Source organism: Molothrus aeneus, chromosome 21 (genome assembly GCF_037042795.1).
Source record: "Molothrus aeneus isolate 106 chromosome 21, BPBGC_Maene_1.0, whole genome shotgun sequence".
Lineage (NCBI taxonomy): Eukaryota > Metazoa > Chordata > Aves > Passeriformes > Icteridae > Molothrus > Molothrus aeneus.
In genome coordinates this window covers 6,582,565-6,596,049 of record NC_089666.1, presented here as the reverse complement: position 1 = coordinate 6,596,049, position 13,485 = coordinate 6,582,565, and the positions used below count along the sequence as shown (strand labels likewise).

General features: G+C 40.8%; 1 protein-coding gene across 1 annotated transcript; it reads right to left on the bottom strand.

Moving 5' to 3' along the window:
* Positions 1-3,124: 3,124 nt before the first annotated feature.
* CORT (cortistatin) lies at positions 3,125-7,792 on the bottom strand. The gene is made up of 2 exons (XM_066563912.1): positions 6,297-7,792; positions 3,125-3,455 (listed from the first exon to the last, which is right to left on the bottom strand). The coding sequence occupies exons 1-2, from the start codon at positions 6,390-6,392 to the stop codon at positions 3,240-3,242; spliced, it is 312 nt and encodes a 103-aa protein (XP_066420009.1). The 5' UTR covers positions 6,393-7,792; the 3' UTR covers positions 3,125-3,239.
* Positions 7,793-13,485: the final 5,693 nt, after the last annotated feature.

Below are 13,485 nucleotides of genomic sequence, written 5' to 3'. Positions count from 1 at the left end.
CTTCCGTCACAGGACCAAGCTAGTGCAAAGGCTGAGTGGACTTCATCCACGTCACACACTGTTTAGACAGTTTTGCAACATAAATAAAATACAATTTTTATTGTGGAATGGAGCAGAAGATCACCAGTGCTGTTTCTTCCCAGCCATTCTGCTTCCAGCCCTCTCTGTCCCATGGAATGGCCAGCTGCCTTCCAGCACTGGGCAGGGCTCAGTTATGCTTTTGGAAGAGCAATCATAAGGCACTTTAGAGCCTGCTGGCTCCCAGCAGTGGGTAAATTCATCAGTTCACAGCTGAAGATGAGCACTGTTTGCAAGCCAGCATTTTAGAGCACAAAGGCTGCTGTTTGCTCCCCATGGCTCTGGGCTCCTAAAGCTCACAAACCCATGGCTGCTTAGGCAGCTGCAGCTCCCTGTCTGTACACCTGCACCCAAGCTCCTGGCAAGGAAGCCACCTCTCACCATGGGACTGATTGGGCTCTGGCTGGATTTAGCAGCACATGGCCAAGGACAAAGGCAGAGCTCTCAAGAAAGGAGACGTGTCCTGACCCATGAGTTTCACCCTGAGCAGGGGAGTCCCTGCACAGAGCCTAATCCCAGCTGGGAGGCTTAAAATCCCTGTATGAAACATTATCACAGAAATGCTCTCCCTTTCTCTATTAACTTAGCTGCTGCCCATGCTAAGTCCACTAACTAATGCAGACCAGTACACCCAGTGCTGGCTGGACAATCTCCTTTTATTCAAACATATAAACAAAGTCATAGTGAAACCAACCAGATCTGAGGACCAGCAGTGACCAAATATACCATGTGTATAAAGTGATGGATTCTAAAGCCACCATCTCAGTGACCAAATGTCTCCTGGATAATTTCTGGAATGTACAAGCCAGGAGTGGGAAGCTTTTCACAATCATAAGTCATTGGCTTCTTCCCCTCTTTCAAGAAGAGACTAAAAGACACCAGCCAAGCACAGCCCCAGTAAAACATTTTTAAAAGCAACCTTTCCTAACTAGAGGTCTTACATTAGGAAGAAGGCCTGACCTCAAACCCAATTCAACAAAGTCTCAGCTGTAAAGATTGCTTGTAATTTTTTTTTTTTTGTTTTACACTAACCATTAATTGCTTAAAAACAAGAGTTCTGCAAGTCCCCAGTGTACTGCTAGATCAGAAATTCCTCATTCCCAGCTGAATGCCCTGAGCCTAGAGAAACAGTGTGCTCCCTCCTCTGTCACAGCTTATTCCCCTGAGCACTGAGGGACTGCTGGACAACAACCATCATCCATCCCAGCCAACTGCTCAGGACTAAGACACTCTCTGGGGAGGTGGAAGATGTGCATTTGAATTGTTGATATTTCCTTTGCCTTCCAAATGCTTCCTCTGAGACTTTCTATGATCTTTCTGTGCCTTCTGGAAAACTTTTAAATCTTTTTCACCTTTTAGAAAACCCAGAGATAACTTATGGGTATTTGCTCTCGCTCAAAGAGCAAGACACATTATTCTGAGCAGAGACAAGACTCAAAAGTGCATTGGCTACTGCATCTAAAAAAAGAAATAGCAGGCTCTCACTCCCTTCTAACTTGTCAAATGCCATTATAAGTCTCACAATTCTTTTGTGAAAATTCAATTTTTTTGTGAAAAATGGAGAATAAGTCACTCACACTGAATCTGATTTATCCTGACACACTCATTAAATGCTATCATCAGGCAGGACCTCGCATCGCTTCAGTCTCAGCACATTGACTTACCAAGGAAACTGCACAGAAATATCCGACTCAAACACTGATTTCAGAGCTGATAAAAGAAGCCATCCCCATGGTGCTGGCCCCTCTCCACTGCAGGTGCACTGGCAACTCACACTTCCCCTTGGTGCTCAGCCAGTGCCTCAGCCTATGGTAGCAGGGGCCATCTGTGGCGATGAGAGAGCAGCTCAACTTTCAGATTTACTTCCAGCCTCGAGAGCAGCCAGATTCCTCTCTCCTGTGGGAACCACTAAATAATCCAGCTCACAATCTGCTGAACCGGCAGGCTCTGTCTGGGGCAATCCCTACACCCACGTACTCGGGAGTTTCTTGTTTTCACTGCACAATTTCTTCACCATTACCTCAACTGCCACAAAACTGGCTGGCTTGCTGATTTAATCCAAAATGCTGCTGTTGACAGGAGTTACCTCCTGGTCACCAACCTCCAAAAGCAAAATGAAAAGGCTCAAAATGAAGCCATTAAAAATAGCTACCCTCAGTTCTCATCAGGTCTGGGGCTCTGAAATTCAAGTTCCTAGTTGAACTTGAAGCAAAAGAGTGACTAAATTTCATACCTTTTTGTTTTGCCAGTATGAGAGATTCAGCAGCCTTCTTCAGAGGGAAATAGCTGTGAGCTCGGACATGTCTACTGTCCATATCTTTTTACTACCTGTTAATTCTAAAAATAAACAGTTCAAAAATCTCCTCAATAATCCCAAAGAAATAAAACTACATGCTCTGCTACTCTCCAGGCAGCACCCAAGAGGGTAGGCAAGAAAACCCAGGTGGTTTGGTTTTGGGCTCGTTAAAGCAAGTTGAGAAGACACCAAGAAACCATGAGTGAACCAGAGCAGAGTCACAGCTGTTCCGCCCAGGATTATGGCCAATTTATATAATTATTTAGGTTTTAGATGCAGCCCAGAAGCACCCCAGGAACTTCTCTGGAATTACCTGCTGGCAAACCAAAAGTAGGTCAAGCTCTGGGCATGTCTCCCTCTCCCCAGATGCTGCTCCTGCACCCCACATCTGTACAGCACTGCCTGGGTGCTTCACTAAGCCAGCTTGGAAAGGAGCATGGGGTGCTGCTCTCTCCCATGTCCAGAGACAAGGCATGGCACCTTATCCTGACCAGGGGCTGACACTGAGGATCCTCCCCATGAGGCACAGCCCCAGCCACCCAGCACCTCAATGTGCACCCAGCTGGTCCCTCAAAGGCTGAGGAGGCAGCTGCAGCAGCTTTAGAGGCAGCTGTGCCTCCTCCACATGGCTCCCCTCACACCTGCAAACCCTTTCCCAAAATGGCCATGGTCCCCCACGGCTGCTCCAGAAAATGCACGTGCCCCGTCCCCCCAACCACGGCTGCCCCACAGAGAAGCACAGACACGTCCCCGAGGTGCTATGCTTTATTCTGAGGGGTGCAGGGCACAGAGAAGGAGCTAGGTGGACAAGGAAGATGAGTTGTGGGAAGGTGTTTGCAGGCTGGCAGGGCCAGGCTGGGCAGCACTAGCAGGAGGTGAAGGTTTTCCAGAAGAAATTCTTGCAGGGCGCCTTGCGGTCTCGCTGCGGGAGCTGCGCAAGCCGCCCCAGCGCTGCCCCGTCCTCCTCCAGCTTGCCCTCCTCCTCCACACCCGGGAAGGCTGCCTCACTGCCCACATCCACGCCGTCCAGCAGCCCTGCCAGCATCTTCAGAATGACGTCCTTGTGGACTGTACTCCGTTCCTGCAGGCAAAGAGCAGGCAAGGTAAGGGATGGAAGGCTTGTCCCCCATGGCTGTCAAGATTCAGAGCATGCAAATGTGCCCCATGGGGCCCCTTCTCATTCCCCTGCTGCATCTCAGAGCCAAGAGATGGCAGAGCCATGCTGGAGCTCAGGGATCTGTGGCTGCAGAGGCCACTGCTGTCTCCCATCTCTATCCAGCTCAGCCAGTTGGGCCTTCATGTGCCATGTTAGAGCTGGAAAAGAGCTGCTAACAAATAAGCTTGAATTGCTGTAAAGGCCCTCACTGCAGCACTAATTAAACTTCAGTGTATGCCAAACTGCCTCTTTGCTGCTCTGGCTGCCTGGCCTCTGCCTTGGGAAGGTCAGGGAGGAGGCACAATTCTCTAGGCAATAGTAAATTAAGCTCACAGGGGGCTGTACCCCACAGTAAAATGCTGAGAATGAAATGCAACAAGGAGAGGGCTGGATTGATGGGGAGAGGGACACCCCAAATATCTGAAACAAAATGTTGCATCGGTGGAGACAGGCAGTATAGTAGAGGAAATGTATTGTATTGTAATTGAACATCTGTACAACTGTTAACTCATGTAAAAGAAAAGGGGGAAATATAGTAGAGGAAATGTATTTGAATATCTGTATAGAGGCTTTGCCCCGGAGGTCCCGGTTGTCCTTGATGGGCTGCAGTTGTAACCAATGAAGATAACTGGGATAAAAGGGGGTTAGCCAGTCAGGGAGAGCCTTGGAGGAGCCCTGACCTGAGAGAGAACAAGGTGCAGAAGAAGGAGTTAGTGAAGATCTGCAGCTGTGAGAATATGCCAAAGAGATATGGACTTTAGAAGTCTGATAAGAACAGTATGGGACTCTAGAGAAATAATAGAACAACAAGGCAGCTGTACTATGTAATGCCATAGCCTGACCTTGGGGGAAGGTGGGATGAAAAAAGAGCTTTTGAGCTCCATCCCATTGCTTAATCATCCCACAGAAGAACAGAGCCTGTGGTTTGGAGCTTGAGGGAATTCCACAGGTACAAGCTATGAGTTACTGCATTTCTCTTAATTTTACATCCAACAAATCCGAGAAGTTACCTCTTGCCTGAGCATTCCTGGTCTCTGTGACTCATTAGCAGAGACAGCTAGTACTGGCCTAGCTGAGATAGGATCTGTTCCTGTCAAACCATCTGTTTCCCATGCAGATGGGAATCTTGGAAGCAAGTTTCCACATTGCCCCCCCACAAATGCCCACACGTGCTTAGCATTTGCTGAGGACCACCTCGTGAGCAACTCAAAAGATGGGTAAATACAGGCAGAGGTAAATACAGGCAGAGCACTTGTCTTGAGTTTACTTTACAGAAGGTTTATGGATATTTTTAATCACTTTCTTAGCTCTAGTAATCACCCCTGCTACCACACAAAAGAAACCAAGGAACAGAAAAAATCCACACTATATTTCTGGCAGAAGAAAAGATAGGCAAACCAGTTTGTGCTCATGGTTCATCAGCATCCACGAGCTTTCCAGTTTGCAGAATGCTCTATAATAGATATAATGACTCTCTTTAATGATACCAATATCTTGTAAGCAACAGTGTGTAAAAGACTAAGAGCCATTACACTTGAATTAATTTTTACCAAATACTTATTTATCAATTTATCCCCTATAACTTGTTTCTTTTTTCCCCAGCAGCTAGGATTTGCACCAGGAATTTGTTTTTTAAGAGAAATTAGTTCGCTTTTAAAGTACTGCACTTGTTATTGTAAGGATGTAGAGCTGAAAATTTCCAGTTATACCCAGAATGGTTAATCCCAGGCAGCTGCAGGAGCTCTGATCTCTGACAGAACGTCAACACCTCACACTGTGTATGGTTCTGTCTTGCAGCCAGTTTTGTCATTAGTGGGATGTGAGCCTGCTCCTGAAGCACTAACACACCAGTGGATGAGCTGGAGCCAACACTAGGACCAAAAAAACAATGTGGATGTGCACAAAGGAGAAGTTAGTACCTGTGAAACCCCCACTGGCATCCCTCACTTCTCTGGAATAACAGCGGCCTTATGGATCCGGCCACGTGTGGCACTAACCAGAGCTCAGAGGCACATCAGGGATGGCAGGGAATGTGCAGGGGAGAGGACTGCAGGGCAAGGGCAAGCAAAACAGGGCTTGTGATTAGGTTATGCTTTGATTCCCTATCCCTTTGGCCTCTTAGGGAAATAGCACAAAAAGCAAAGTTATTGGAGTGCTCTAGCCATTCTAATATTAGGGTTTTGCCAGTTGGTAAGATAATTATATTGCCGTGAGTTCTGCCACTGCATTGAGCTATGCTGGTTCAGAGCATAATTATCCTAGCAGAACTATGTCAATATAACTCCTCCTGTGAATACTACTGCAGAAAACACAATTTTATTTTGATGCAATTTCTTCATTTATGATTTCTCTGTTACTTTCCTATCTTTTAAACCTTTGTCCTTCCCACAAATTCTATTTAAAATATCACCTCCCTTGATCATTTTATCAATTATATATCTTTTCTTGCCCTCCCTAGTACTTTGCTTTATTCTCTCACGCTGTACCCTTTCAATAATGTTTTCTCCTTTTCCCTCTGATCTCCTTTGTGCCAGTTTTCACTTAGCTCAGACTTCACATGTTCCAGCTCTCTGGCATCTGTCCTGGTACCTCTCCTAAATCAGCTGGCCAGCAAGCCATAGTAACAGCCCATGGCTTTGCAGCACGTCAAACTGTAATGCCTTGGAGTATAGAGGGATGGAAGAGTTGCATCGGGTACAGCCTACTTGCCCTTGTGTCCCTTTCCTTGCCTCTATCCTGCTCCTACCCAGGGCACGTTGTACTCACCCTGGTGCTCTGCAGTCTCTCTTCCCCGGGCAGCGTCATGGCTCTCACACTCCACACCAGCAGCAGCACAGACACCAGGCTGGCCACCAGCTGCATGATGCTCAGGTTGTCACTAGTGCTGAGATAGGAACAGTGGTAGAGGGAGCTGTTCCTGGACTCTCTTCTGCCTCAGACAATTGTTGCAAGCCATTTTATAGCCCTCCCCCAGCCCAGCAGGTGACGCAAACAATTAAGTCTATATCAAAGGGAAATTAGGCTTTGGAGAGGTTGTTAACATTTGGCTGCTTGAGCGGGATACTTCAGTGCCTCTGGGCTTTCCATGTGCCAGACCTGCAGAGGCTAAGGAAGCAAAGGTCTGGGACTCTCCAGTGACAGGCTGTTTCTTCATGTCACAAAATTGCAGGCATCATCTGTGCCTCTTCTACTTAGCCAAATTCTGTTTGGGAAATAATGAGGAGTAGAACAATCCACCGGCTCCCACAAACCTCCGGCCAGCGCCGGATGAATCAGAGGCAAGTGGTAAAACCTTTGGCCACCAGCACTTAGATATAGCTTGGTTGATTTAAATGGGAACTAATGAGACTGAAAGCCCTTCCCCAGAAGCATTCCCTGCCCTGCACAGGAGCTGTAACTGCTGGAGCAGGGCACGACATCTGAAGGAACACTGCAGCCATGGCATTAAAGCCAGCAAAAACAATTGCTAAGTAGAAATAGTTACTCACCTGGTCCAACAATCAAATCTTTGTGGCTCATCCTCAAGGGGTGAGCCCACTCCAGGGAGGAATCTCCATGCAGCCCTTGAGCATTGGGGTCAGATGCTGCCCGACCAGCGGAAGACAAGGGGTTAACGAAGCTTTTTGGACCTTGCCCTCAGAGTGGTTCCACAAAATGTCCATTAAAGCGGATTTTTAAATAAAGACAGCTTATACATATGCTTGCAATGGGTACCCCTTATTTTTTATGTTATTTCCTCAAATGTTGGCTTATATTGCATGTAATTATGTTGGCTTACAGTGTGTGCTTATACTGTATGTACCTGTGTTGGCTTATATTGTGGTACTTATATTGTGCCACTTATGATCGGAGCTGCCCTGCCCTGGCACGTAGTCACAGTTAGGTAGAACAGTTATAAAAACTTTACTGTTCATCTGTCTTCTACGGGATTTTGGGTAGAAAATTTATGGGCCCAGAGTGGGGACAAGTCCTAGCTGTCAGATAGCCACTTGCTGACTGCCTCCTGTTGTCTCACAGGTCCCCAAGGATACCGAATTTCCTGGAATCTACCATTTGACATCAAGGAGCGGCAGCCAGAAGATGTGTTGAAGCACGTTCTTCAGTGTCTCAAGTAAGGACTGCAGTGAGTGTGTAAATTGAAGAGTGTGTGAGTATGTGTGAGAGCATGAGGCAGACTGTGTCTGTCTGCATCTGCTCGTCTCTGCACGTCTGAGTGTCTGACCGGTTTTAGCCTTGTGTGTGTGACTTTTGCCTTTCAGGTTTTTCAACTCATTTTTAAATTTAGAATAAAAAATCCCCAGCCAGGATTCTGCCCCCCCCCCCCCCCCCCAGCTGTTTTTTTTTCCCCTCGGTCCCGGTTGGTCTGCGAGGCGACATTCATCACCAAAGTTTGGGTGCAGACCATCCTGGGACTGGGGTTCAGTCCCGTCCATGGGACAGTCATGCAGGAGGATTTTTTCAAGGCTGCGATGATGGCCAGGGGTGTCACGGAGCAGTTGCAATGAGAGTGACGGTGAGTTTGTGAAGGCAGTGTGCATGGTGGATGAGTGTTGTTTGCTGGGTTTCCTGTAGCAATAAAACAAGGTGTAGAAGAGAAAGGGCCAACTCTTAGCAGGGGTTAATCCAAGGTTTTATTAGGAGTCCCAAAGGAGTTCCTGCACCTCAAGGGGCCTCCTGCCGAGAGCCCCGGGAGATGTGCCAAGGTCACATTTAAAAGGAGGTGGAAACCGACAGTAGATAACACCCTACCAACCATTAAGTGACCCTAAGGGATGGGTACTGGGGGATGGACATATAGGACAGTGTATGGGGCAAGGCTTGGGGGGCTGACCCCTGGCCTCTGGCTGATCACTCGATGACTTGGACCGAAACTTCTGCATGGAGGGGATGGGATCTGAGTGATTGACAGAGAGCCAGGGTGGGGGTTTGGGGATGATCTCATCCCTGGAAAGGGAAAACACAGGTTAAGGGAGGGGGGTACAGTTTGGGATAAACCATTTGGGAAAAATATGGGAATACAAAACAAAATGACTTCAAAGTATTACAAAATATAAAAATGCACTACAGCAGGTCTGGGCAGCACCAAATAAAATAAAATGCTTTAAAAATAGAATAATAAAAAATAAAAATTTAATAAAATTAAAATAACAAAATCAATTTAAAATAAAGGAACGAGAAAATAAAAACTGTAAAGTGTCGTAAAAGTTCCATAAAAGGTAGTGCCGTAATGCAAGACCCTCAACCACCACCACAATCACCAGCTTGAGGTGGTCTGGGCAGCACCAAATAAAAAAAAAAAAAAAAGCTTTAAAAATCGAAAAATTAAAAATAAAAATTAAATAAAAAATAAAATTAAATAAATTAAATAAAAAAATTTAAAAATAGAATATTTTTTTTAAAAATTAAATAAAAAATAAAATTAAAAAATTAAGTACAAAACTTAGAAAAATTAAAAATAAAAATTGAATAAAAAATAAAATTTAAAAAATAAATTAAAAAGCTTTACAAATAGAATAATTTAAAAAAATTAAATGAAAAATAATATTAAAAAATAAAATAAAAAGCTTTAAAAATAGAATAATTAAAACAAAATTAAATACAAAAAATAAAATTAAAAAATAAAATAAAAAAGCTTTAAAAATATAAAAATTAAAATAAAAATTAAATAAAAAATAAAATTAAAAAATTTTTTTAAAGTTTAAAAATAGAATAATAAAAAATAAAAATTAAATAAAAAATAAAATAAAAAAAATAAAAAGCTTTAAAAATAGAATAAATGAAAATAAAATTAAATAAAATTAAAATAACAAAATCAATTTAAAATAAAGGAACGAGAAAATAAAAACTGTAAAGTGTCGTAAAAGTTCCATAAAAGGTAGTGCTGTAATGCAAGACCCTCAACCACCACCACAATCACCAGCTTGAGTTGGTCTGGGCAGCACCAAATAAAAAAAAAAAAAAAGCTTTAAAAATCGAAAAATTAAAAATAAAAATTAAATAAAAAATAAAATTAAAAAAAATTAAATAAAAAAAAATTTAAAAGAAAAATTAAAAATAAAAATTGAATAAAAAATAAAATTAAAATATAAAATAAAAAACTTTAAAAATAGAATAATTTTAAAAAATTAAACGAAAAATAAAATAAAAATCTTTAAAATAGAATAATTAAAACAAAATTAAATACAAAAAAAAATTAAAAGCTTTAAAAATATAAAAGTTAAAAATAAAAATTAAATAAAAATTTTTAAAAATTTTTAAAAATGTTAAAAAAAATTAAATAAAAAATAAAATTAAAAAAATTTAAAAATAGAATAATTTTAAAAAATTAAATGAAAAATAATGTTAAAAAATAAAATAAAAAGCTTTAAAAATAGAATAAATAAAACTAAAAATTAAATGAAAAATAAAATTAAAAAATTTAAAAAATAAAAATTAAATAAAAAATAAAACTAGAAAAATAAAATAAAAAACTTTAAAAATATAAAAAATAAGAATAAAAATTAAATAAAAAATTTTAAAAATTTTAAAAAATGTTAAATGAGAATAATAAAAAATAAAAATTAAATAAAAAATAAAATTTAAAAAATAAAAAACTTTAAAAATATAAAAATTTAAAGTAAAAATTAAATAAAAAATAAAATGAAAAAAATAAAATAAAAAACTTTAAAAAAAAAATTAAAAATAAAAATTAAATTAAAAAAAATTATAAACTAAAATAAAAAGCTTTAAAATTGGAATAATTAAAAATAAAAATTAAATAAAAAATAAAATTAAAAAAATAAAAAGCCTTAAAAAGACAATAATTAAAAATAAAAATTAAATAAAAATAAAATTTTAAAAATAAAATAAAAAACTTTAAAACTAATTAAAAATAAAAATTAAATAAAAATAAAATTAAAAAATAAAATAAAAAGCTTTAAAAATATAAAAAATAAAAATTAAATTGAAAAAATTAAATAAAAAACTTTAAAAAGAGAAAAATTAAAAATGAAAAACTTAAATTAAAAAATAAAAATTAAATAAAAAATAAAACTAGAAAAATAAAATAAAAAACTTTAAAAATATAAAAAATAAGAATAAAAATTAAATAAAAAATTTTAAAAATTTTAAAAAATGTTAAATGAGAATAATAAAAAATAAAAATTAAATAAAAAATAAAATTTAAAAAATAAAAAACTTTAAAAATATAAAAATTTAAAGTAAAAATTAAATAAAAAATAAAATGAAAAAAATAAAATAAAAAACTTTAAAAAAAATTAAAAATAAAAATTAAATTAAAAAAAATTATAAACTAAAATAAAAAGCTTTAAAATTGGAATAATTAAAAATAAAAATTAAATAAAAAATAAAATTAAAAAATAAAAAGCCTTAAAAAGACAATAATTAAAAATAAAAATTAAATAAAAATAAAATTAAAAAATAAAATAAAAAGCTTTAAAAATATAAAAAATAAAAATTAAATTGAAAAAATTAAATAAAAAACTTTAAAAAGAGAAAAATTAAAAATGAAAAACTTAAATTAAAAAATAAAAATTAAATAAAAAATAAAACTAGAAAAATAAAATAAAAAACTTTAAAAATATAAAAAATAAGAATAAAAATTAAATAAAAAATTTTAAAAATTTTAAAAAATGTTAAATGAGAATAATAAAAAATAAAAATTAAATAAAAAATAAAATTTAAAAAATAAAAAACTTTAAAAATATAAAAATTTAAAGTAAAAATTAAATAAAAAATAAAATGAAAAAAATAAAATAAAAAACTTTAAAAAAAATTTAAAATAAAAATTAAATTAAAAAAAATTATAAACTAAAATAAAAAGCTTTAAAATTGGAATAATTAAAAATAAAAATTAAATAAAAAATAAAATTAAAAAATAAAAAGCCTTAAAAAGACAATAATTAAAAATAAAAATTAAATAAAAATAAAATTAAAAAATAAAATAAAAAGCTTTAAAAATATAAAAATTAAAAATTAAATTGAAAAAATTAAATAAAAAACTTTAAAAAGAGAAAAATTAAAAATGAAAAACTTAAATTAAAAAATATTAATTAAAAATAAATGAAAAAGAAAAGGAAAACTGTAAAGTGCTGTAAAGTACCGTAAAAATTCCATAAAGGGTAGTGCCGTAAAGCGCGACTGCCGTAAAACTGCTGTAAAAGCACGGCTGTCGTAAAAGGTGCCGTAAAGCGCGGCTGTCGTAAAAGGTGCCGTAAAGCGCGACTGTCGTAAAAGGTGCCGTAAAGCAGAACTGTCGTAAAAAGGTGCCGTAAAGCAGAACTGTCGTAAAAAGGTGCCGTAAAGCAGAACTGTCGCAAAAGGTGCCGTAAAGCGCGACTGTCGTAAAAGGTGCCGTAAAGCAGAACTGTCGTAAAAGGTGCCGTAAAGCAGGACTGTCGCAAAAGGTGCCGTAAAGCAGAACTGTCGTAAAAGGTGCCGTAAAGCAGAACTGTCGTAAAAGGTGCCGTAAAGCAGAACTGTCGCAAAAGGTACCGTAAAGCGCGACTGTCGTAAAAGGTGCCGTAAAGCAACACTGTCGTAAAAGGTGCCGTAAAGCGCGACTGTCGTAAAGGTGCCGTATTGCGGAACTGTCGTAAAAGGGGCCGTAAAGCGCGACTGTCGCAAAAGGTGCCGTAAAGCAGAACTGTCGCAAAAGGTGCCGTAAAGCAGAACTGTCGCAAAAGGTGCCGTAGAGCGCGACTGTCGCAAAAGGTGCCGTAAAGCAGAACTGTCGTAAAAGGTGCCGTAAAGCGCGACTGTCGCAAAAGGTGCCGTAAAGCGCGACTGTCGCAAAAGGTGCCGTAAAGCAGAACTGTCGCAAAAGGTGCCGTAGAGCGCGACTGTCGCAAAAGGTGCCGTAAAGCAGAACTGTCGTAAAAGGTGCCGTAAAGCAGAACTGTCGCAAAAGGTGTCGTAAAGCGCGACTGTCGTAAAAGGTGCCGTAAAGCGCGACTGTCGTAAAGGTGCCGTAAAGCGCGACTGCCGTAAAAGGTGCCGTAAAGCAGAACTGTCGCAAAAGGTGCCGTAAAGCGCGACTGTCGCAAAAGGTGCCGTAAAGCAGAACTGTCGTAAAAGGCGCCGTAATGCGCAGCTGTCGTAAAACTGCCGTTCAGCCGTTTTTCCCGGAAATTATGGACACAGGTGTTTAAAGCACTTTTTAATAGTATTTCCCGCCGGGCCATGACTGCCGCAGCGCTGGTCCCAGCTTGCAGGGCGCTGCTTTGAGCTGTGTTTGCCGCACGGGGGGTGCCCGCAGCAGTCGCCCCGCCCCTCCTGCGGGCCCGCCCCTTGCCGCCGCGAGTCTCCAGTGGGACCCGCCCCTCACCTCCCCGTCGGACCCCGCAGTCCTGTCCGCCCCTGCCGCCCCGCCCCCCATCCCCACCCGCCGGCACCTCCCGCCGCTCCTGCCTTTGCCATCCCGTTAGTCCCTGCTGTCCCCGGTACCGCGGGCCCCGTCCCTCAACTCCGCTTTTACGGGCCCGCCCACCAGCGTTACCGCGGCCCCGCCCCCTCCGATTCCGCCGCTCTCCCCCCGTTACCCGCGAGTGCGGCCGCTCCTGCCGCCCCCCCCGGTCCCCCTCGCCCCCTTTGCCGACACAGCGGGGCCGGTGCTGGCCCAAGTCCCGCCGCTGCTGCTGCGGCTTTGCAGTTCCCTGCCGCTCCCGGCTCTGCAGTGCCGATCGCGCCTGGCGCGGCCGCGCGGCGTCCGCAGCGCCCCCTGTGCGCGTTGCCGCGGGAAGCTCTGCCCCCCCCCCGAACCTGCCGTTCAGGCGCGCGCCGCACACCCCGAGCTGCCCACGGGCCCCGCCGCAGCTCAGACGCCCACGCTGACCCCGCCCCTGCCGGCGTTTGGGCGCAATCCCCCGGTCCCGGCACGGCACCGCTTGCGCTGGGACCGGGACGCCCCAGCCACCCCGTGCCGGTGCCGCGCCGCTCCAGCGCAGCGCCCCCTCAG